The 21,904-nt window shown below is 60.2% G+C and overlaps 2 protein-coding genes and 1 long non-coding RNA gene across 4 annotated transcripts; 1 reads left to right on the top strand and 2 right to left on the bottom strand.

The window, feature by feature from the left end:
- Nucleotides 1-360: 360 nt before the first annotated feature.
- RBPMS (RNA binding protein, mRNA processing factor) lies at nt 361-15,890 on the bottom strand. 2 transcript variants are annotated; one of them, XR_011322347.1, is made up of 9 exons: nt 15,741-15,890; nt 9,013-9,090; nt 8,419-8,457; nt 8,232-8,294; nt 7,341-7,491; nt 6,301-6,431; nt 4,354-4,423; nt 2,807-2,912; nt 361-2,027 (listed from the first exon to the last, which is right to left on the bottom strand). XR_011322347.1 is itself a non-coding variant. In XM_069771942.1 (8 exons), the coding sequence occupies exons 1-7, from the start codon at nt 15,801-15,803 to the stop codon at nt 4,361-4,363; spliced, it is 588 nt and encodes a 195-aa protein (XP_069628043.1). In that variant the 5' UTR covers nt 15,804-15,890; the 3' UTR covers nt 2,805-2,912; nt 4,354-4,360. The 2 variants fall into 2 exon arrangements, 1 of the variants encoding a protein (XP_069628043.1); XM_069771942.1 differs by lacking the exon at nt 361-2,027 and having other exon boundaries at nt 2,805-2,912.
- A 216-nt stretch (nt 15,891-16,106) lies between these two features.
- LOC138682107 (uncharacterized) lies at nt 16,107-18,627 on the top strand. The gene is made up of 3 exons (XR_011322328.1): nt 16,107-16,364; nt 16,827-17,955; nt 18,154-18,627. It is a non-coding gene; the product is annotated as an uncharacterized lncRNA (long non-coding RNA).
- Nucleotides 18,628-18,646: 19 nt separating this feature from the next.
- On the bottom strand, nt 18,647-21,210 carry DCTN6 (dynactin subunit 6). The gene is made up of 7 exons (XM_069771651.1): nt 20,943-21,210; nt 20,696-20,760; nt 20,450-20,555; nt 19,785-19,873; nt 19,533-19,580; nt 19,107-19,249; nt 18,647-19,000 (listed from the first exon to the last, which is right to left on the bottom strand). Exons 1-7 carry the CDS (start codon nt 20,963-20,965, stop codon nt 18,902-18,904), a joined length of 573 nt encoding a protein of 190 aa, XP_069627752.1. The 5' UTR covers nt 20,966-21,210; the 3' UTR covers nt 18,647-18,901.
- Between the last annotated feature and the right edge of the window lie 694 nt (nt 21,211-21,904).

Raw genomic sequence — 21,904 nt, 5'->3', positions numbered from 1 at the left:
GGTTACGTTTGCCTCTGCTGTGGCTGAGCTCATGGAAAATCGCAGCTTAGCTCCTGTGCTCAGTGCCAAGATTAGTAGGTTTAATAACTAACTGATAACATCTTTGTAAACTTGGAGTCATTCCTTTAAAGCCTGCTGCTCCTTCCAGCCTGGATTTTGGAGCTTTCCTAGAGATCCAAGCGAGCCAAGCAGGAGGATGGTATCTGCCCTGAAAAATCGCTGTGTCCCTCAGGAGTGTTGCCTTCAACTACCCCGAGGGAGGAAGGAGGCTGCTGTTCCCCAGGGCCCCGAAGGGTGTACGTTGGGATCCTTCTCCCTGTTCCTAACCAGATACACAGCACACGACTGACGCTCTGTGTGTAACTTATAATAATCACTGGTTTTATTTTTAAAAAATTACAATAGAAAAGTACCTTTAAACATATTTCCAAAAGCGGAGTAGACAATGTGGAAGCTTCTCTCCTCTCCACGAGACAAAGTACAGGAAATAGTTTGCTAAAAGAGTCAGTCCGTCGCTTGGAAACGCTGGTATCGTTCCTTTTAGAGCCGCTCAGAGGTTTGTCTTGGAATTGATTTCTTCTCACATTGCCTTTATCAATGCCACTTTTTACAGAACACCCCAACGGGACAGTTTCCCATCGCACCGTGTCACCCCCCGCCCTGCCTCGGCTCCGGCAGCCGAAATCTCAGCCGTCTTATTTTGGCCCACCCACAGAATCAGAGGAAGGAGAAAGAAAAAGGTTTTGATGTTTAACAAGGCCACGGGCACCCTGTGCCTTCAGCGCAGCTGGCAAATCGGCTACAGCAAAGCCTGGGCCGCAGCTGAGCTCGGTGTGCTCCACAGCAGGGATGGGGTGGGGGGAAAGGCAATGAAAGGAGAAGCTTTGCACCTCCTTTTGCAAGAAACTGAAATCTGTTGGAGGTTTTGTTTTGGTTTGCTTTGCTCTTTCTTTTTCCAAATTCCTCCTGGAGCAAGGAGAAGGAGAAACTAGTACATCAAGCGGTCTCTTTGCTGGTACACTATCTCTGTAAAGGTTACAGATACTGCCCTAAGGGTGTTAGCAGCCTCCCTTCTTGTCTTTGCACATGGAAACATGGAAATGCTACACAGTGAGCCGCCAGGCTGGCATATAACCTTGACGCTAAAACCCCAGTTCAGCCCAGTGCTTTGTAACGGTAGGCACGTGTCTAAGCCCCTCGGCCCCCTCAGGGACTCGCACCCAACCTCGAGTAAGCTGGCGAACGGAGGGTTGTTTGGTTTTTTTTTTCTCTCATACAGCAGTTTACGTTGCCCATAACAACTTCAAGCAGTCATGGCAGGAGGAGGAGGCAAATTGTCACCTTGCTACATTTGCGGGCTGTCTCTGCCCATCCCTGATCCGAGCCGTTGTACCATGCCGAAGCTTTGCACAGCAAGCTATTAACATAGCCCTAAGGTAAAAAAAATCACCATAAGAAAGTTTCTGATTGTCCTGCCTGGTTGTCATTTGGTACAACTGGGAAGAAAACGGTAATACTGTAAGTGTCCGCAGATGTCTTGCCAACACAGCCAGAGCACAATTCCTTTGCCAGAGGGAGCACAATTCCTACCAACCTGAATCGTGTGTCTCGACATCTGCGCGCACGTGAACATCATGCCTTTGACATGCAGTTGACGGGGCGGGGGGGATAGAGGCTCTTAATTACACGCATTTGAAAGTCAAGCACAAAACCTGTGGTCCGACCCAGTGTAAGATTGTCCTATTTAGGAGGTTTGGTACAAAAATACTTGCTCTCGTTTTGCTTTTTTTGTAGTCTGCTTTCCTATGGTTCTGTTTGAAAAGACTTTTCAAACGCTACAGCAATGCCTGTCAAACCATGCTTTCAGAAGTAACACACTCTTTCTTACAAATATACAGTGTAGAAGAGGAAAACATTATTACTAGGTATGCTTTTCGTTTTTCTTCTAGGAGAGCAGATGTGTGATAGAGGCTGTGGGAAAGTCTTGGAGGAATCCAAACTTGTGTGAGGTTTTTTTTTTTTCAAGCCTGTAACAACAGAGAGAGGTGTTTAAAAAAAAAAAAAGACAAAAAAAGGCTGCTGTAATCTTGGACTGAGGCAAAGTGGAAAAGGGGCTGTGGTTTATCTCTCTTTCTTTGTGGGGAAGCTCCTGTGCCACAGCCTCGGGGAGAGGGAGGCTTGTTTTGGAAACGGGGCGAGGAAGGGAGAGCAGCCCAGGCCGGGACCACGCTCCAAGGACAGTTGTTTAACCGGGAAAGGGCAAGGTGGGAAATGCCTGCGTGGAGAGCCGAGGCTGTCAGTACCCCAGGGTCAGTTGGCTGGGCAGAGGGGAAGGACCCCACTGGTCCCAGTTTGCTCCTCCCGATGACTGTAGCCCCCGGGGTTTTAACTTGAGGAGGCACCAGCTGGGAAGCTGAGAGTTAAGTTTGCGTTGAATTTTGCACTTAAGAGGAATTCAGTCTCTGTTGATCCAAGGCAGGAAGCGAGGACGGCAGCGAGATGAGATTACCGGGGGTAATTCAAAGCCGAGAGGCATTCCTCGGCTGTCGAAACTCTCGCCCCAGATAACAAGGATAAACGCGGGAATGGCAGAGCCGTGGTTCGGTGCTAGAGGCACCGTGCTGTGCCGTAGCGGGAGCAGCGATGCCACCCTGCAGGGATCAGTCCCAGGGATGTGCCCGCCTCGCTGCCCGTTTCCTCGGGGACATCACGTTGCCTTCCTTACCCCTCTACCCCCTCCCCAAAGCAGCAAAGCCCAAGGGGCCGCGTCCCCCTGGCCCAGCCGGGCGCCCTGCTGCAGCCTTACCAGCACACTGTGGTTATGCGGAGAGCACGCCAACCCAGTAGCCGCCTTGGAAGACTCCATTAATACCCACAAGACTGACTGTAGGCCACCATCACACACCTGAGACCTGCGAGAGGACACAGCGGAGGGTTAGGGACGCTGGCAGGGACAGCTGGCAGCCAAGAGTTGAGGTCGGTGTGCTGTGGGGAGAGGTTATTTTGCGGTGGACGGGGTCGGCGCTTCCTAAAGGGGCCGTTTCCAGCTTAACCCTGTCCTGATGGGCTCCACGCGGCAAATACAGGGAGGATGGAAGTGGGAGAGCCAGGGCAGCAGCAAAACCCTTCTCTGGGCTGTGCCGTAGCCCTTCGGGGCTGGAGGAGCCTGGTGGGGAGCCGGGAGGTCCTTGACCCTGCATCCTTGCCACCCATTGTGGCTACTGGGATTGCTGCAGGCAGGTGGACCTGTTCTAAGGGATTCGCTCATCTCCCTTTCCCAAATACTGCTCTGCTTACATTTTAGCTGGAAACATTGGCACGTTCCGTATTTTGGAAGAAACGCTGGTTCTCAAAGCTTCACCACTCCCTATTTTTAGCTGCTGGGCCTAAAATAGCCGGTAAATGCTTTGCAGATCCGAGTCTCGGGTCGGTTGCAGCCACGGCCGGTCCTCCTGCCCTCCCCCGGCGAGCGAGCCTCGTGGCTGTGGCGCAGGACTGCAGGTGCCAGGCGGACAGGCAGAGCGATGGCACAGGAGCACGGGCAGCCGATGCCGGAGGCTTGCCACCTCCTTGGATCCGCTGGGGTTTTTCCGCAGGTGGGTGCGGACGTGGCACAAGAGGCTTCCCAGCAGGCATCGGCAGAGTTGGGGGGATGGCAGCTGGGATGGTCGAGGCAGGCTGGGGTCACGGGACAAGCGATGCTCAGCATCAGCCGAGCTTCTTTCCCCTCCTCCATTTGAATCCCTTTTGTTTATTTATCCACGGAAGGCTGAGTTATTTGCGGAGCGTTATCTTGCGAGGCTTTTTCCATCTGAAGAGGTTCCAGGTGTCGTCGAACCAGCCCCCTCTCTCCTGCCAGGCAGCCGGGCACTTGGTAACGCAAGGCTTCTTGTTTTGGCAGCCCTGCCACCCCAGGCTGCCAGGAGAGTTTTCATTAGGGTTTAATGAGGTGTTTGTTTTGCACCAGGAGGCGGAGGTTGCCTTCAGCCGGGTGGCCCTGCTGCTGCCGCCTTCGTTTGCAGGACCACGCCATCGCTACACCCCTCAGGCACGCAGTCTCTGCTTGCTGCAGCAGCATGGGCTGGCAAACCGCAGACCTGCCTTTCCATCCTGCCCTGGGAAATTTGGGAAAGCGTTGGGGTCGACGGTGGCAGAGATATCCCATCCCTGAGGGCACGGAGGGCACCCGGACCTACAGCGTCTGCCGGAAAGTGGCTGGAAGGGTCTGGACACCCACCCTCAGCTGCCGGAGACCCCAAGAGTCGTGGCGGGGGGAGCTCAGGGTAAGGGCGGAGGTGGCCCCCGGCCCACCACGCCGGTGCAGGAGGACGGGAGCGGAGAGGTGGCACTCACCCGGCATTCAGCAGAACTGACGGGACTTCCAGCCCTGAGAACCAGCCTCGGAAGGAGGGAGCCAGCGCATCTGCAAAGACAAGAGGGGCACAGGGTGAGGGGGGTGGTGGCCACCCACCCTGGCGAGAGCCGGCTGCCTCTGGGCTCCCCTTTCCTGGTCTTCCCTGGGCAGAGGGCGGAGGGAAGCGGAACAAAACAGTACAGCCGTCCCAGCTCCAGTTTGGATAGTAACACCGGCTGGGGCTGAGCGCGGCCCCCGGCATCACTGCTTGCAGCAGGAATGAGCCAGGACGGCAGCACCATGGTCTCAACCAGGCACGACGTGCGCTCATCCCCTCTTAACACCTGCAAAGCCCACGTGAGACGGAGCGGGGAAAATGTCAGACGCCAAAACCCGACGGCTCTCCCCGCCTGCCCGTGGGCGCTCGGTGGTCTGCCGAGTAACGCCAGGTCGGCCCCACCATCCTGCCGCTCTCTGCAGGACCCAGCCGAGGAGGCCACCCTGCAGCGAGCAGCTCCAGTTCGGGTGGTGGCACCCATCTCCAGTGATCCCCACCAAACCTGCAACGCCGGCAGCTGCACGGGGGGGACGGGGACCGGCTGCAGCCCCCAGCAGGGGAACGCTGCCTGCTTCACTGCAGCACCCAGGGGCGACAGCAAAAGTGCCACCGCCACCGTCCCCGCCGCGCCGGCTCTATAACCGCGGCGGATAATGTTTCTTCTAACAGCATCTAACATCACATCTCAGCTTGGGTTTTCCCGGGGGGCCCTCAGAGCCTCCTTACGCCTCCGTTTCCTTCGCCGGCCGTTTCCCCAGCCTCCCGAGCAGCGCAGGTGCTGCCTGTTAGCGGTTATTTGACAAGGCAAGTACGTAGCTGCAATAATATTTACCGCCGCTCTTCCTATAAACAGCAGGGCCCAAAAAGCCGGAGTTTCATCCAAAGGCTGGGGCTGGTTTGTACGCCGAGAGCTTTTCCTCGCCCTCCTGCTCCAACCAGCCCCCAGCTGCCTCCGGCTCCCAGTGATAGCGGCTCCGGATAACCCGGCTCAATCCTGGCGGGCCAGGGCCAAAAGCCTTTCAGATGTGGCTTATCCGGCAAATCTGTTTCCGTACGCTCGTTTCCTCCTGCTCACCGCCAAGCCGGAGCCGGCGGCGAGGAGCAAAAAAAGCCAGGATGATATCCGGCATGTCTGCTGGGGAGGCAGCTGCCCGTTCCCCCCACCATGGCGGGGGTCTTTTCTTGGCATCCCTGCGATGCCGCTCCAGCAAACATCCCAAAGGCTGGTACTGCAAAGAAATCCTTTGCCACCTCCATTTCCACTTCTTCTCTTCTTTTCCCCGCTCCTCTCCTGGGGCGGGTGGTTAATTTTTAACAGCCACGTGCTGTCATCGGGGGCTACCGGCGGTGGCAGCCAGCAGAAAATCGCTTGTGACGAGCGCGCCTCGTCAATAAAAGATGGGTCCTCCATTTGCGCTTTGCTTGCTCTCTCCTCCCCGTCAGAGTCGCTTTGCTTCACACCCCGCGTCCTGGCAAGCCGCATCCCAGCGATGCTCGAGGGGCGGCCGGGGGCTCAGGAGCCCCCGTCTTGAGCCGCACCAGCAGCCGGACGGGTCGTTCGGTGCCGGGAGCGATTTGGGGGGGACGGTTCAGCCCCGGCGAGCATCCCTCATCCCTCCCTCCCTCCCCGCCTGCCCCTGGCGCGGGCGAGAGCGAAGGTAGGAAGGCAGAGAGAGGTGTTTGGGGAGAGGCAGGCGGTGCTGCCCGCGCCGCCCCGCTGCCAGCGCTCAGCTCGGTTTGGGTGCCATCCCTAAATCTCAGGGAGAGGAGGGGAGTGAGCGCCTGTTAGCCGGCTAGAGGTTAGTGGTGCGGTGAGCACCGAGGGGAAAGGAGGGACGGGGGGTCCTGGGAGGGTGAGCGGCAGTGGTGGTGGATGGGTCTGAATTACCTGGGCGTGCAGCGAAGCGGGATAGGTGAAAGCAGGAGGAGGTAGAGCAGGTGCTAACTCCGCTGGGTACAGAGGGTACGGCCCCCACACTTCAGGGCTACTGGGGTAAAGTGCAGGCACTGTGAGCTCATCTGCAAGAAAAGAAGAAGGAGAGTTAATGGCGACGCCGCGCCGCGCACCAGTTTTCGGCACCCCTGGTCCTTCCTTCTCCCCGCAAAGCAGGCGGGAGCGGGAGCGGAGCGTCCCCCGGAGAAGCGCGGCATGCCGGTGCCGCCGGCGAGAGCCGACCCGCAAAGCCAACGCCGAACTCGCCCGCTGGGAGAATGCGGGGCTCGGCTAGTGGCGAGCGATGCCATGGGGCTGGGTGCGTGGCTGGGGGAGGCCAGGCTGGGTTCGTCGTCTCCGAGAGGTTTAATTACCCCAGGGGATCTGGTGTCGGCAGGCACGAAGGAGAGCACGCGGCTCGTGCCCGTGCGCAGCAGCGAGACAACGAACCGGCGCCCATGTGAGAAATACTCTTCCATTTAGCAGAAACGGGTACGGCGCGCTCACGGCACGACACCGCTGAGGTCTCCGCCGAGACCCCCAGCCGCGACTAGGAAACTGCCTGGCGCGGTGAAGCAGCACCGCGGGTTCATCCCGCTCCCACCCGCCGTGCCGAGCCGGCTGTCGCCTGCCCCTGGGTCCTCTCCAGCGCCAGCAGGCGCTTTTGGGGACCCCCGGCCACCAGCCGGCACGTGCCACCGCGCTTGCAGCAAGCGGGTGCTGCTGCTTCCACTTGGACCTGGCGTTCCCCATCGCCACCCCCCGCCGCGGCACCCTGCTCCCTCCAGTACCCCACACCGGGGAGCCAGCATCGCTACGTCCACCCGCGATTTCTGCGCGGCACCGAATTGCCTGAATAAGGTGTTTTCCCGAGGCGAAACGAGGATGGGGGCAACCCCTGGCACCTGCCACCCCAAAACCCGCTGCCACTGCCGCGGCGGCAGGTCGGGGGGACCACGCGGGGCTCCCTCGGGAGAGCCAGGGCTGGTACTTACAGGGCTCCCGGGCGATGAACTGAGGTACGGCGGTGGGGAGAGGCGTGCTGGGGTTGGGGGTGCCCACCAGCTTGCTTTTGGCCATCTTGGTGTTCGCCTTGGCGAACTCCAGCCGCAGCGTCTGGGGGATCTCGGGGTCGAAGCGGATGCCCTGCGGGAGGGAAGGAGGCACGGCGGGTGGGCAAGCACCGCCGCGTGCCGGCCCCGCGGCAAAAATAACTCCCAATTATTTTTTTTTTTTCAACTTCCAGCCTTGAAATGAGCTAATTTGCCGGGCCCCGAGGCAGCTCGCATTCCTCCGGCATCTTTAGCATCGGCACCATATTTGGCAGTCGGCATCCCGCGCGGCCCAGCTCTTATCCAGAGGGATTAGCGGAGCCAAAAAAAAAGTTTTACGTTGAAAATGAAGACAAGGGAGGAAAAAAAACCCAAACCAAAACCCGGGGCGGAATTGGAGAACCGGCTCCACGCGGTTCTCCCCATGACTGTTTTCAGGAGGTTAACTCCGCAGAGGTAGGAGGGAGCTGCTAAAGGAAAGAAAAATCTGCTTTTTCTTTTACAGCTTTAGCTGGGATTTTTCCCAGTGAAGAAACAGGAGAGGCTGGGAAGGGCATCTCTCGCTGACTCATATCTAAGGCTCTAATCCTTAGAGTTCAGGCCCCCCCCGGATGGCCCTGGGAAAGGCGAGAGGGATGCACCCCCCTGGGAGAGAGGATGCGGATGAGAAGCAGCCGATGGGGATCAGCTGGAGGGATGGGGATGCGGTGGGGCCAGCCGGTGCGGGAGATGCCCGTCCGTGGGATGGAGGAATTCGGAGAGTATCCGGGGATGGGGAAATGGGGGGGGGGGGGGGGGAACCCAACAAAAAATGGAGCGGTCAGGCGCACTCACGTTCAATGCGTTCTTCGCCGCCTCCGCCTCGGAGCGACTGTCGAAGCTGACAAAGCCCACGGGCTGCGGAGGAAGGAGAGGAGGCACCATCAATCAGGCTGGCGGGGAGCAGAGGGGGGACCCCCCCACCCCGGGGGAGGGTGGGAGCTTGGTATGGGATGCTTGTCCCGTTTTGAGCAGCTCCTACCTGTTTGGAGGTGAGTTTGATGAGAGATCCTTCGTACCCCTGCAAGAAAAGAATAAAAAAAGGGTGTTTGGTGGAGATCCCCGCGATTCAGCTGCCCCTGGGAGAGGGAAACCTGTGGCATCCATCACCCGGCAGCCCTACAGCTGGGGGGCATCAGGTGGGCACGGGGCCGGAGGGGAGCTCGCCAAGGCTCAGCACCGGTGCAGGGACTGGCCGCTGCTGGATTTTTGTAGGGATGCTGGATGCCCTATAATATTATCATTTGTGTTTGACAAGAGCCGGTGTCTGAGCTGTGGGTCTGGCAGGGCGAAGAGGCTGGAGAGGTTTGCAGCCAACGTTCTGCTGCTGCTAAATGGGGTGCAAGTCAACGTGCAATTAAAACCCCAGTGCAAAGTGCCGGATGCCATTTTCCTATGGTTTACTGGGGGGAAAAAGGCTCAGAAACTTGTTTCTGTGAATAAAATGACCGATTTAGACTTTTTTTGGGGGAAACCCGTGAGCTCCCAGATCCCACCAAGGTTGGAGGGGCCACAGGGATGGGGCAGGGGGCCAGCCCCACGCTTCCAGCCCCCTCTCCCCTCCGCAATCTGGTACCTTAAAGGGCCTGAAGAGCAGGTAAAGTTCCCGGGGCTTGATATCCAAAGGCAACCCGCTGACAAAGAGCGTCCTCACCTAAAAAAGAAGAAGGAGGTTCCTGGGGACCTTCCCTCATCCCTAACTTGGGGATACCCCACACCTCCCGCAGCCTTAGGTGGTGGCACACCAGAGGGACGATGCCAGCCCGAGTTGAACCTCATGGGCAGCCAAAAGCCTTGAACCAGACGTGGAGGTTGTGGCATTTTTCGGAGGGGCATCCCCATCCTTCGGGTGATGGCAGAGCAAGAAGCTAAAGCATCATGGAAAGGTAACTGAGACCTGTCCTCACCGCAGCAAGGGCTCTCCAGGTCAAAAAGGCTGCCAGCATCCCAGTGCCTTCCTACCCCAGTCCAGCAAACAGGATCTCTCCTGGCATCCCCAGCAGAGCCCTTACTCTGCAGACAATGCCTATTGTCTCCGTTTAATTGCAGCAGCTCATTAAGGACGGGGAGAAGCAAACCCCAACTTTTGCTCCTGGAGGAATGGCCCAGTTTTGGAGGGAGCTGGTTTTTAGCAGCCTGTCCCTTATTTATAAAAGTCACCCTTTAAGGGGTTTTAGCTCTTTTTTGGGTGGATCTAATGTTTGCTGTGGTGCAGCATCCTCAGAGCCAGGGCGGCTTGCAGAAACCCTGCTTCCACCGACCCCGAGGCGGGGTGTGGGGGTCCTCGGGAACGGGCAAACCCCACCTGGGCAAGACCCCCGCTGGGATGGTTTTGCTTTACAACCAGCTCGTAACCGGGAGAGCGATGTGGGCCAGGAGAGACCGAAAGCTAGACCTGCTGCCGGTCCCCCTCTCCTCATCCCCAAAATCTCATCCAAACACTTTGATGATGGCTGGCCGGGGGCTGACGAGGGCCCCAACTGGCCCCACCTGGACCCCACCCACCCACGCACCCTGTCCACGGCCCTGGGGCTGTATTTAGGCTCAGACCTCGCTTGTCCCCATTCAGAGGGTCTGACGCCCCCTGCCATCACCCACCAGCTCTGCCTCTTGCTGGGGCACCCAGGGACGGTGCCAGTGTCGATCGGGTCCCTGCCTTGCTGTCCCACTCAGCTCCAGGCTTGCTTGTGAGCCAGCCCCATTCCTGCTGCTCCTGTAGCATTTTACCAGGAGGTAATCTGGGGGATTTGGTGGCTGTAGCTTATTTTTTCAGGCATCCAAATGCCTTGTGAGAGCTGGTCCGGAGGGGCTAGACTAAGGTCACCCACCCCAGTGCCAAGCTGGAGGAGGGGAAAACCTTGATTATTTTTTTTTTATTATTTTATTTTTTGGCCAAGCACCCTGACCGCTCCATTCCCTGGGACAGAGACATGCGAAACAGCCAGAAACAGCCAGCCCGGGCCTATTCTTCTGCTGACAGTTCTTCTTTCTCTTGCAGATAAGCTATCTAGCCCATCTCCCAGCCTGGGAGCAGCAAGCAGCAAACATTCCTGCTTTGTGTAACAAAACCTCTGGCTGACCTATATCTATTAAATGACAAAAGGTACTCATGGCCCTTGTGTCAACAGCCCTGGTGATGCCCATCGCTGCTGGCACCCATCGCTGGGTGCACGAGGGCTGCCAGAAAACAAGCCAGCCGTGAAAATACGATGGCCATCCCGCGCTTGACTCCTCTTGGAAAGCGAGGCCTGTTCCGGCCAGGAAAGGATGCTCAGGGCATTGCCCAGAGGGATGCTGAGAGCTCCCGGCAGGCTAGGATCAGCGCAGGCATGTCCTCACCCCTTCAAGAGCCAGGGCTGCAGTTAGGCACAGCCTGGTAGCCTGTTCCCTCCACTGGGACCATCGGCGGTGGGCTGGAAGCCACCCACCAAGGCACCTTGGGGGACCCCCGACAGCTTTCTGCCTGTCTTCCGAGATCAGAAGGTGATGGAGCATCCCAAGGCGCTCAGTGTTGCACCGGAGACTCTACTCAAGTATCTCCCGGCAAGGGCTGGGGAGGGATTCAGCCGGAGGAGCACCCCTGAAATTCAACGTAAAGAAGGCAAATTTAGCCTTTCCTAGGGGAAAAAACATGTTCCTCTTCGGACAGGTCCGCCTGAGCACGGCTGCTATCCAGGGAATCGTCTCATCCACCTTCCCAGCTGGATTTGCCTCCGGAGGAGGCTGAGCATCCCTGCGCGGTCCCCTCCGTCTCCATCATCCCTCGAGCCTCCGGTCCTCCCCGGCACGCTGGCTTCCCACCTCTCCTCTCCCCAGGGAGCTGCGTGGAACACCAGAGGCGTCAGAGACGGCTCCGGGGGAGAACCCGCCGCCAATTTGCCGCGTCCCTGAAATCCAAACCCCTACGAGCCCGGCTTGCCAGATCATTTAGCCCCATAGCCAAGCGGCAGAGAGATGGGAGAGATAAAAGACCCTGAAAAACCCTCTGAAATTCGGCCTCGCAAAGGAAAGCCTTCTCTTCGGTAATGACTTGTTTTCTTTGAAAGTTCAAACACGGGTCGGCCAAGTTTTAAACCGTAAAATTATACAGCGGCGAGCGGGAGAGGGAGAAGGGCTCCAAAGGATCCCCCAGCTGGTTTCCAGCCCCAAAAGGATGTTTGGGGGCCGAGGGTGGGGGGTGTGAGGGAGGACATACGAGGTCACGGGTGCTCCCCATCTGCACCCCGCAAAAGGGTGCCGGGGCGCTGGCGTACCCCAGCCGAAGGGACGTTTGAGTAGGTCCTACATAAACAGCGTCCTTTCGCTGGGCTGGGTAACGAGCAGGTGGGAGGATTTGGGCTGTGTTAAAACGAGGTGGGACTGGCAAGAGAAAGGGAGCGTCCTCGGGGATAATTCCCAGCAGGCTGGACGGATATCCTTTTGCCAAGGGAAAGATTTTTAGGCGGAAATATTACTCCTGCCCTTAAATGGAAGAGGAGCCTCAGCCCGCAGGGAGCTGCTCCAGGCTTTCCTGTGCCGAGAGATCCCAGGGGCTCAGCCTCCATCCTCCACCAGAAACGCTCCCAGGGCAAAATCCTGCCCTTGACGGGGGGTGGGGGGGAACCTTGTCAGAGAAATTGCCGGCCGGCAGGCAACTATATGCTCTTCCATAGGGAAAAATGTCCCCTTCTCGGAGGTGGATCGGGGGAGACGTGTGCTCCCAAGCGTCTTGTGGGACGGGGCCAGACCTACAGCTCCCAAGCGAGGATTAGCGAAGGGCGTTCAAGCATGGCGGTGGGATTCCCGCAGCCCAGACACCCTCGGTTTAGGGCAGCCCGCAGTGTTTTGTTTCAATTCTGCAGCGCAGACATTTTTCAGTTTCTTCTTGGTGGAGCGTTCCTCCATCTCTCCTTCTTGTTGCAATTTGGGGTGAAACCAAAGGTTTCTTCCAGGTCAGAAGTACTGATGTTTGCTCCTAGAAGCTGCTGGCCATGGGTGCAGGACCTCGCAGGTGACCACCACCTTGATTTCCTTCAGCGAGGACGACAGCTACGGGATCACACGAGGAGCACGCGATGTCCCCTTTCCAGGGTCCTCCTCTGCTCCTGCCGCTGCGCCCCACAGCTCCCACATTTGCCAGGGTCGCTGGATCCCATCTTTGCCACCTCGGTCCTGGTTTGTCCCCTCCTGGCTTTTATTGTCCCTGCAGAAAGTCTTCTCCTAGCCTCTGCTACTCTCCTTTCCCTCGGAAGTCATCTCCATCCCACTTCTGGCCCGTCCCTCTCACCTCCGCTCCTCTGCTGTCCCCGAAATACCACGTCCCGTCTGGGGCCAATTTAAGGGAATGCTGGAGAGGGTCTGGGGGGGGTTGCTGGGACGGTCAGGGCTGAGGACACACAAGAATTGTTGGGGACCTGGGCCAAGAGGTGGCTGGGGTCTCCAGACCACGGCTCAAGGACGGCCTCAGCATGGAGAAGTCCATGGTGGAGCGCCGGCAGCTCTTCTTCCTCCTCCTCCTCTTCCTCCCATGAAGCCACAAGCCGGGTTTGTCTCCCAAAGGTAAGCAGGCATTTGCCCGCCTTGGACCCTCATGAGATGGTGGCACCCCGAGGGATGCCGGGTGCCCCGCCGGCGCGGTCACGCTCCCCTTCCCCTGCGCAAACCAACCCCGGGTAAACGTTAACAGGCCGGGGGCCGGAGGGGAGAGGCGGAAGGCGTCCGGGTGATTCATTCACGAGGCATTTAATTGCCTCCTTCAACCCCAGCTCCCCGTCCACCACCTTTCAGCAGGGGCTCGCTTTAATTCTCTACCAGCCGATTAGCCGCTTGACTGCCTGCCGCTGCCGGGGAGGCACCGCCGGGCAGCCGGATCCCGGTGGGAGCAGGAAGGCGATGGCACGGGGCTGCGATCGAGCCGTAAAACACGGCAAGCGGAGCTTTCCCCCCCTTCCCCACCTCCTTCCCCGGCAAAGCGGGGTGCTGCCTCCCCTGCAGCAGGGTGCATTCCAGCCCCGCAGGGATTTGTCCTTGCGTAAATACTCTCTTCGCTAATGGAGCGTCCTCTTCGGCCGGGTTCAGATTCCCGAGCCGTGCGTACGTACGCCATCAACCCGCAAAACTCCCCGACGTAAACAAGGCTGAGGCCAAGGGATGCTGGCTCCCGCGCCCCGGGGATGCGGGAGGAGCGGGCTCAGCCTCCGGTCCCACCACCCACCCGTAGCCATTTCTCCGGACCGGCAGCCAAACGTCCGGCAGAGGACGGGAGGAGAAGGAGCAGCCCTCGGGGAAAAGCAAGTCCGGAGCTGCCGGGGCTGGAACGAGGAAGCGGCGGAGGAAAAGCCAGCGAGAAGCCAAGGGAGCAGCAGATGGGAGATTGCAACAGAGCGGAGGAGCGGCGGGCACGGGCAGGGGTCACGCCTGGCCGCGTCCCACCCCGGGGCTTCTTCCCAAATCCTCCGGACCCCACGCTTAAAGGAGGAAAGGAAGCAAGAGCACCGGGGGGGATGCGACGCAGGGGCCACGGGCCAAACCTTAGCCGCTCGCCGGGCACCTTCCCCCCACGAAATTGTCCCTGGGGTCCCCTCCCCATGCCCCGCTCCCCCGGGGATGAGGGATCTGGCATGGGATGGGGACGAGGGCCACGAGCCGGGCTCTCCGGAGCCGCTCCGCTACCAAATAAGGCCTCCGTCGAGCCTTTTACATGCCGTTCTCGCCCGGCCGAAGCGACGTGACCTCCTTTCCAAATCGTTCTGCTCCCCCCCTCCTCGCCGCCAGGCTCCTCTGTGGGGGAACCCCCCCCCCCAGGCCCATAGTTCCCCTGCACCGAGGGGTCCCTCCTGAGGGGGAGACCACCCCGGGGTGCCAGGAGCACCCGGGGAAGAGGCAAGAGGAGCAGGGCCGAAGTGGGGGGCTCGTCCCACCCAGCAGCACCCTGATTGATCTCTTCCCTAGGATGAGTGCTGCTTCTCTCTCTGTTTTTTTTTGCGGGGGTGGAGGCGAGCCCTGGGGAGGTAGGGTGCAGTAACTGGGCAACCCCCTTCGCCTGCGCTTAAGCAAATACTCGACAGCACCGGCTCTTCCAGCCAGGGCTGGGTAAAACTCCTGCAGGGAAAATACCTGCCCGGCACCGGAGGAGCCCGGCACACAAGCACGAGCGGCCATCGCCCTCCTAACGCGTCCCCAACATGGCGGGGGACCCTGGCACCTCGCAGCCGTCCCCCCCCCGGGGGCAGAGCTGCGTCGCAAGGTCAGGGGGTCCCCGAGGGCCGGCAACGTGATGGTCGGCCCCTCGTTCCCCCCCTCCCCGGATCCAAGCGGGAGCGGGACGAGGGCACGGCACGTGCCGCGCCGTTGGGAAAGGCGACGGGCTTCCGTGGACGTCTCCCACCGCCATGCCTGTCCGAACCGCATCGCCGCATCACCCGCAAGGACCCGGCAGCCCGGCGAGGCCGCTGGCGGGAAAATTCCCCATTATTGGAGCGCTTTGGGAAACTTTGGGAAGTTTCAGGCTGGAACCACCTCTGGACTAAAAAAAGAAAAATCAAGGTAGGTGACGGCAGGAGAGCGGAGCTGCGGTGCGTCCCAGCGTTGTCTATCAACCAGGGACCCCACCACCCAAAAGCCGGCGGGGATGTGCCGAAGCCGCCCCCGGTGGGGGAAAGGCGAGGAGAGGATCCCATCTGCCGGCTCTCACCCTCCCAAAATCCAGATTCCCATCTCAAGGTCACGGGCAAAACCAGGAACTTTGCGGTTGCGACGGAGAAAACCCCGCTCCGGTCCCCGTGGTGGGGCTGTGGGGTTTGTCTCCCCGTGGGGACCAGAGGGTTTTTTCGTCCGTCTTTGCGGTGAGACCCGCTGGAAGAGAGACGCGAAGCCCACTGGGTGAGTGGGACCCACCGTCACCCCCCCCACCCCACCCTCAGCAGCACCCAGCACCGGCCCCGGGGAGGGCTGGGGGTGAGGCTGATTTGCCCCCCCCCCAACACACCCCCACACCCACCCACGGGGAGCTGCGTGTCTTGCGTGGGGCTCCCCTCTGCCCGCCGCTCTTCCCCGGGGGAGGCGGAGGGGTGTTTGCGGGGAGACCCCCGTGGGGTGGGGTGGGGGGGATACGGTTCCGTGTGTGTGTGCCCCCCTCCCACGCCAGCACCCCCGGCTGCCTGGGACCGCGCAAACCGACAGACGCAAACCCCACAAACGTGGGGTGCGTGGCGATCGCGGGTGGGGAGGGGGATACCGGACTCCCCCCCCCCCCGCAAAAAAAAAAAAAAACCCAACAACGACAAAACCCAAACCGACCTATCTCCCCCCCCCACCCCCCGTTACCTCCTCCTCGGGCAGGCCGGTGTCGGCGGGGCCGCCCTCCCGGTCGGCGGGGAGGCTGCTCATGGTGCGTCCGGCCCCGGCTCCTCGTCCCGCCGGCGGCAGCCGCGTCCGGGGCGGGCGGTGCTGAAGGGCTGGCCGGCGGCGGCGGCGGCGGCGGCGGCGGGGGGGGGGACGGACCGGGGCGGGGCGGAGGGGGCCGGGGGAGGGAAGGGAGGGAAGGAGGGGAGCGGGGAGGGACGGAGGGAGGGAGGGAGAGGGCGGGGGGGGGGGCTTGGGGAGGAAGGCTGGGGACGGGGTGGGGCGCGGGGGGGGGATATAGGGCTGGGGACGTGGGGCACAGGGTGGGGAGACTGGGCGCAGGGGTGGGGACGCGGGACACAGGGCTAGGGACGTGGGACACAAGGCTGAGAACAGAGGACACAAGGCTGGGGGCACGGGATACAGTCCCAGGGACATGGGACACAAGGGTGAGAACACAGCACACAAGGCTGGGGACGTGGGACACAGTCCTGGGGACATGGGACACAGGCTGGGGACACTGGGCACAGGGGTGGGGATGCGGGACAGAAGGCTGGGGACATGGGGTACAGTCTGGGACACAGGGTTGGGGATACAGGACACAGGGTTGGGGATACAGGACACAAGGCTGAGGACGCAGGACACAGGGCTAGGGACATGGGACATAGTCCTAGGGACGTGGGACAGAAGGCTGAGAACACAGGACACAAGGCTGGGGACATGGGACACAGTCCTAGGGACGTGGGACACAGCCCCAGGGACATGGGACAGAGGCTGGGGACGCTGGACACAGGGTTGGTGACACAGGACAGAAGGCTGGGGACACAGGAGACAGGGCTAGGGACACGGGATACAGTCCTAGGGACATGGGACACAAGGGTGAGAACACAGCACACAAGGCTGGGGACACGGGACACAGGCTGGGGACACTGGGCACAGGGATGGGGATGCAGGACAGAAGGCTGGGGACATGGGGTACAGTCTGGGACACAGGGTTGGGGATACAGGACACAAGGCTGAGGACATAGGGCTGGGGACATGGGACAAGCTGGGGACACTGGACACAAGGCTGAGGACATAGGGCTGGGGACATGGGACACAAGCTGGGGACACTGGACACAGGGTTGGGGATACAGGCTAGAAGGCTGAGGATGCAGGACACAGGGCTAGGGACACGGGCGACAGTCCCACGGACATGGGACACTGGACACAGGGTTGGGGATACAGGACAGATGCTGAGGACACAAGATACAGGGCTGGGGATGTGGGCTCATCACCCCAACCAGCCCCACCTGGGGTCCCAGCCACCCACACCCCCTCCCCACCTGGCCCCAGCGCTATGTTTAAGCTCCCACCCTGCTTTGGCTGAGCTTTAGGTGAGCCTGTGCTAGACCTTGTATTTGGCTCACTTGATTTTATATCTTGTTTTTGGGTTGATCCCAGCCCCGCCACATCCCCGCAGATGGGGCTGTGGTCCCACAGGGCTGGGCTCAGCTCCGGAGCAGCATGATCCGGAGACCTTGGGGGTGAAAAGAGTTTGACCAGCGGCCGTGTCCAGAGCAGATGCTGCCCGCACACAATACGCGGGGACCGGAGGTGACGCCGAGGACATCCTGCCGATGGCCGAGGGCTTGTACCGAACGGGCGTTTAAGGTCACGGCTTGCCTTTCTGCAACTCAGCGGCCGAAACAGAGCTGCAAGCGGCTGCCGGCATGGAGTCAGCCCTGCCACTGCCTTGGAGCAGAGGGTTTCCAGCCTCCCTGCAGCGGTGATTTACAGAGCAGAACCTCTCGTGCTGGGAGGGAGATAGAAATGAGCCGTGCCAGGTGGATTTGGGGGAGCGTGAAGTGTCTGGCTACAAGGGCAGGTGGCCCTGAGAGGGAATCGAAAGTGCAGGGACCGATCTAGTTACCCAAATCTGCTGGAGCCTCTTGCTTTTGGGGTAAATGCCCGGCAAAAGATTGCCTTATCTTTCAGCAAGGGGAGAAGTTGGAGAGGAGAGACGTGTTTCATCTCCCATTCTTCTCCCCCCCTCCGTGGGCATCTCCACAAAAGGCTTTGGCTGGGGCCACTTGGGTGGGCTGGAGAGGCGGTGGCAGCCGGGACAATATCCGTCGTTTGGACTCGGTTTTAGGGAAGAGCTGCCGTTTCCCAACAGCGCTGGACTCTGGGGTTGGAATCGCGAAGCCAAAAAATGGTAGGTTTTTATTTTTGGTATCCCTGCAACTGAACTCAGGGAGAAAATCCAATCGGCTCCGGTGGGCGCTCCACCGCTTTTGTGCCTTGGCCTGCCCCACCTGAAACCCCCGGTCCCAAACCAAAAACCCACGTCCTGCAGCCCAGCTGGTACTTGGCGTTCCGGTTCCCGATTCTCTCTGTCCTCTCTTTCCTACAGGCATTTCTGCTCCAACATCGATTTCCTTCTGCGCCGAGGCAAAACGTCAGGCTGTGCTTTACAAGGATAGAAAGGGAAGGTGTGAAAAACATCCCTGGGGAATCTCGGGGGCTGGCCGGGAAGCGTGGACGCATCCGAAGCTCTCCAGAAGAAGGGAAGCCGAGCGGAGGAGCTTCGGCTCCGCTCTGGACCCTCTGGGAGGGAAGCTGAGCAGGAGGCAGCCAGGGAGAGAGCACGACACCGGCCCCGGAGCCTTTCCCACCCCACCATCCGCATGGATTTGGGGGTACAGGGCCAGGACACCCCTTTCTCCCAGGAGCCCGGCTGTCCCCCGGCGTGGGCCCGTCTCCCTCTGCCGGCAGGCCGGGGAAGGAGCGGGGAGGTGGGATGGCAGCAGGACACGGGCCCTGGAGTAAGGGAAAGACCTTGTCATTAATTGTAAGAGCAGGGTCCAGCATGTTACCTGACCCCAAAAGAACTGCAGTTCCTCCCCTTGAGAGAAAAGCAGGTGACATTTTTATTCCCCAAACAAAGCACGTAGAATAGAGTTAGTGCGCGAGAGGCAACGGATCCAAAGCTGGTCCGAGATGCTCGGCGGAATATAAATAAAGGACACAAATAAACAAGACGGGTTTGGTTTTTTCCAAAGATGGAATGAGGGACGAGGAGACCGGCTGCTTCCCGGGGCCATGTAGTGCTTTGCAGGACCAGATGAAAGCCCCGGTCGGCCACCGGCAGCAGCAGGAGCTCAGCTCTTGACAGGAGTGGAGGTGGCCTTCATGGTCTTCTTTAGGTGATGGTAGTTTGGCAAGATCTTCATCAGGAAATCCAACTGCAGCGTCTGGGGCTGGAAACAGAGGCAGGGGAGGTCAGGCAGCGGCCCTGCTGCCACCGCGAAGGTGGTCTGGAGAGGAGGGGAGGGTGACGGCGTGTCACCCGTGCGTCGCACCCACCTGCGGCCGCTCGGTCTGGACGCGGCGAAGGCAGTCGGCCCCGTAGATGACGGTGTTTTCGGGGATCACCTCGTAGGTGTTGACGTTACAGCAGGCCCCGATGATGCAGCCGCTCGTCAGGATCACATTCCTGCCGACAAACGCTGCCGGAGGGAGAGAGGAATCCTTCTGAGAGTCGTGCCCACGGTGGGGTTAAACCACCAAACATCAACATCACAAGCTGCTCAGCGCCAGAAGCCAGAGCCAGCCCAGCCCAGCTCCCACCGAGGCAGTACCACACGTGGGTTCTGGGTGAAAACCACAGCTTTGTGACAAGCTCCAGTTTGGCCTCAGCTACAGCATGACAACACCATGTAATCCCCAGCTGCTCCCTGCATCGACAAAAGCAAAACCTCACAAGGGCCAAGATTATAAGCTGAGACTTGCCTTTGGATTCGATGACATTGTTATCTCCCACCTTCATTGCTTGGGAATCTACAGGTCCGTGTTAAAGAAAACTGGAAAATGTTCTGCTTTTATTTCAAAAGGTAAGACCCGACGCCATTTTCAAAGCAACACCCTGCACCTTAAATAGCCCCGGGCTGTTGAAACCCCAACAGAGCCCACACATGCTTCCCCTTGTACCGATCCGAAAGCGTGGTGTGTCAGACAGTCTGTCTCACTGTGCAGCAAGGATACAACACCCAACTTCGAAAACATTGTTGGTGCCAATGACCATTGGTTTGGGCTCCACCTCTTCAGTTTCTGGTGTAATATTTTCTGGATACCTGCAAGACAGGAACAATTTATTTTGAGTTTTGAGATCACAAAGATGCTGTCCTGGTGGGCAGCTCAATTTTGCGAGAGGCTGAAGTTGTGTATATCCCACCCCATCCAGCCAGGCTGTCAGGGTTTATGAGACCCCTTGCTCTTGCACAGGGTCTCTTACCCTCAGGATTAGGATCCTCCTCCTCTGTCAGTTGGAGCAGGATTCACAGAGGGAGGACTTCTTCCCTAGCCACAGTGCCACGCACATCACAAAAGCACAGAAGTTTGTTGGGGTTTTTTTATTTGTTTTAAATTCTACCTCCCTAGAGTTGTTTGGCTAATGCCTTGCTCCTTAGAGAGCTGTAAGCACAAGCTCACGTTTGACAAGACTGACACGGCACCCGTGTTGAGATAGCTCAGAAAACACCAAACCTCTGCCAAACCCAGCGCGGGAACATCACCGCGGGACCCCGAACAAACCCCCTCCCTGTCCTGCCTGGTGCTGAGGGACACCGTTCACCCCAAAGCTGTGCTGGGGAACGACCCCCCACTTTGGGAGATCGACCACCCCCCCAAAAATCCAGCTTCCAATTGACCCGTTTATGATGAGCGCCTGTTCTTCGATCAGGTTGCCTTCCCCGATGACGATGGGTCCCGCTTCGGCGATGATCCTGGCCTTGGGGTGGATCACCGTCCTGGGCCCTGATGAAGAACAACCCACGGTCACCCCACGGCCGGTCGCGACCCCCACGACAGCCCCCCCCCCCGACAGCACACCCCCCCCACGGAGGGGGGTGATGTGGGGGGGTGAAGGTGGTAGTAGGGTGGCGGGGGACCCTTACCGATGGTCACGTCCCCGCGGATCTCGCTCTCCACGCACACCACGGCCCCCGGGGCGATCTTCACGCTGCGGGAAGAGGGTGGGAGGGTTGGGGGGGGGGGGGTGTGTCTGTGAGGGGAACCGTGGGGGCGCGAACGGGGAGGGGGACACACACACGACGACACACGGCTGAGGGGAGGGTGTGTGGGGAAAGGGGGATACAGCCCCGCCGCGTCCCGGTGTGTGCGTGGGAGGGAACCGGGACTCACCTCTTCTGCACCTTCTCCGCCATGACAGCGCTGGCGGGCGGAGTGCGCCTGCGCCGGGCCGCGGGGCTTGGGGCCGTGCACTTTCGGCCTTGCGTTCTCCCGTGGAACCGGGGATCCCCCGTGGGCGGCTCTTCCCACGCACCCCCTGCGACTCAATGGCAGCCGCGGTTTGAACGCAGCGTCCCCGGTGATACCGGCGGCGGGAGCGGGCGGGCGCTGGGACCCCGGCGGCCGATGAGCAGTCCCGCCCACTCGTCACGCCCCTCTCGCTGACCACGCCCCGCTCAGTCTCCTCCCCCCGGGCGGGGCGGGGGCCCAGAGCGCCTGCGCGGGGCGGGGCCGAGGGAGCTTTGCCGTGTGGCGGCCGCCATCTTGTCGTCAGGCCGGTTCCCTCCGTTCCGGCGGGCGAGGGAAGCCGGGCCGGTTGCGGAGCGGCCTGGCCCGCGGGCAGTCCCCAAACACCCCCGGGGCTCCTGGGCCCGTTCCGACAGCACGGGCGGGGTGGGGCGGAGGGGTTGTGGGGCTCAGCAGCAGAGCCCCTGCTCGGGGCCTGTTGCGGGGCTGAGAACCGGGCCCAGCCGTGGGTTTTCCCGCAGCGGGAGCCGGGCTGGCGAGATGGAGAAGGGGCTCGGGGGGGAGGACAGTAACTCCGGGGGGCTCCAGAAGCCGAGTCGTGGGGTCAGACCCCGGCCCGGGAACCCCACAGCCCCGTCGGGTCAGGCCTGGGGGAGGGAGCCCGAGTCCCGCCTGCGTGGGCCTTGCAAACAAGTCGGCGGGGGGGGGGGGGCGCGGGCAAGGCCCCTGTTTTGGGGGTCGGAAGCCGAGCATCTGCAGGACATGAGGCTTCAAGCAGAGACCGAGTCCTGCGTTTGGGGAGTGTGAAGCTGGGCTCGTTCGGCCAATTTTGGGGACTTCAAACCAGGATCCTTCGGGCAAGTTGGGGTTTCTGAACTGGAGACCAA

The sequence above is a fragment of the Haliaeetus albicilla genome, chromosome 1, assembly GCF_947461875.1.
Source record: "Haliaeetus albicilla chromosome 1, bHalAlb1.1, whole genome shotgun sequence".
NCBI lineage: Eukaryota > Metazoa > Chordata > Aves > Accipitriformes > Accipitridae > Haliaeetus > Haliaeetus albicilla.
Note: the sequence above shows the minus strand (reverse complement) of the source record. Positions and strands in the feature narration are given on the sequence as shown.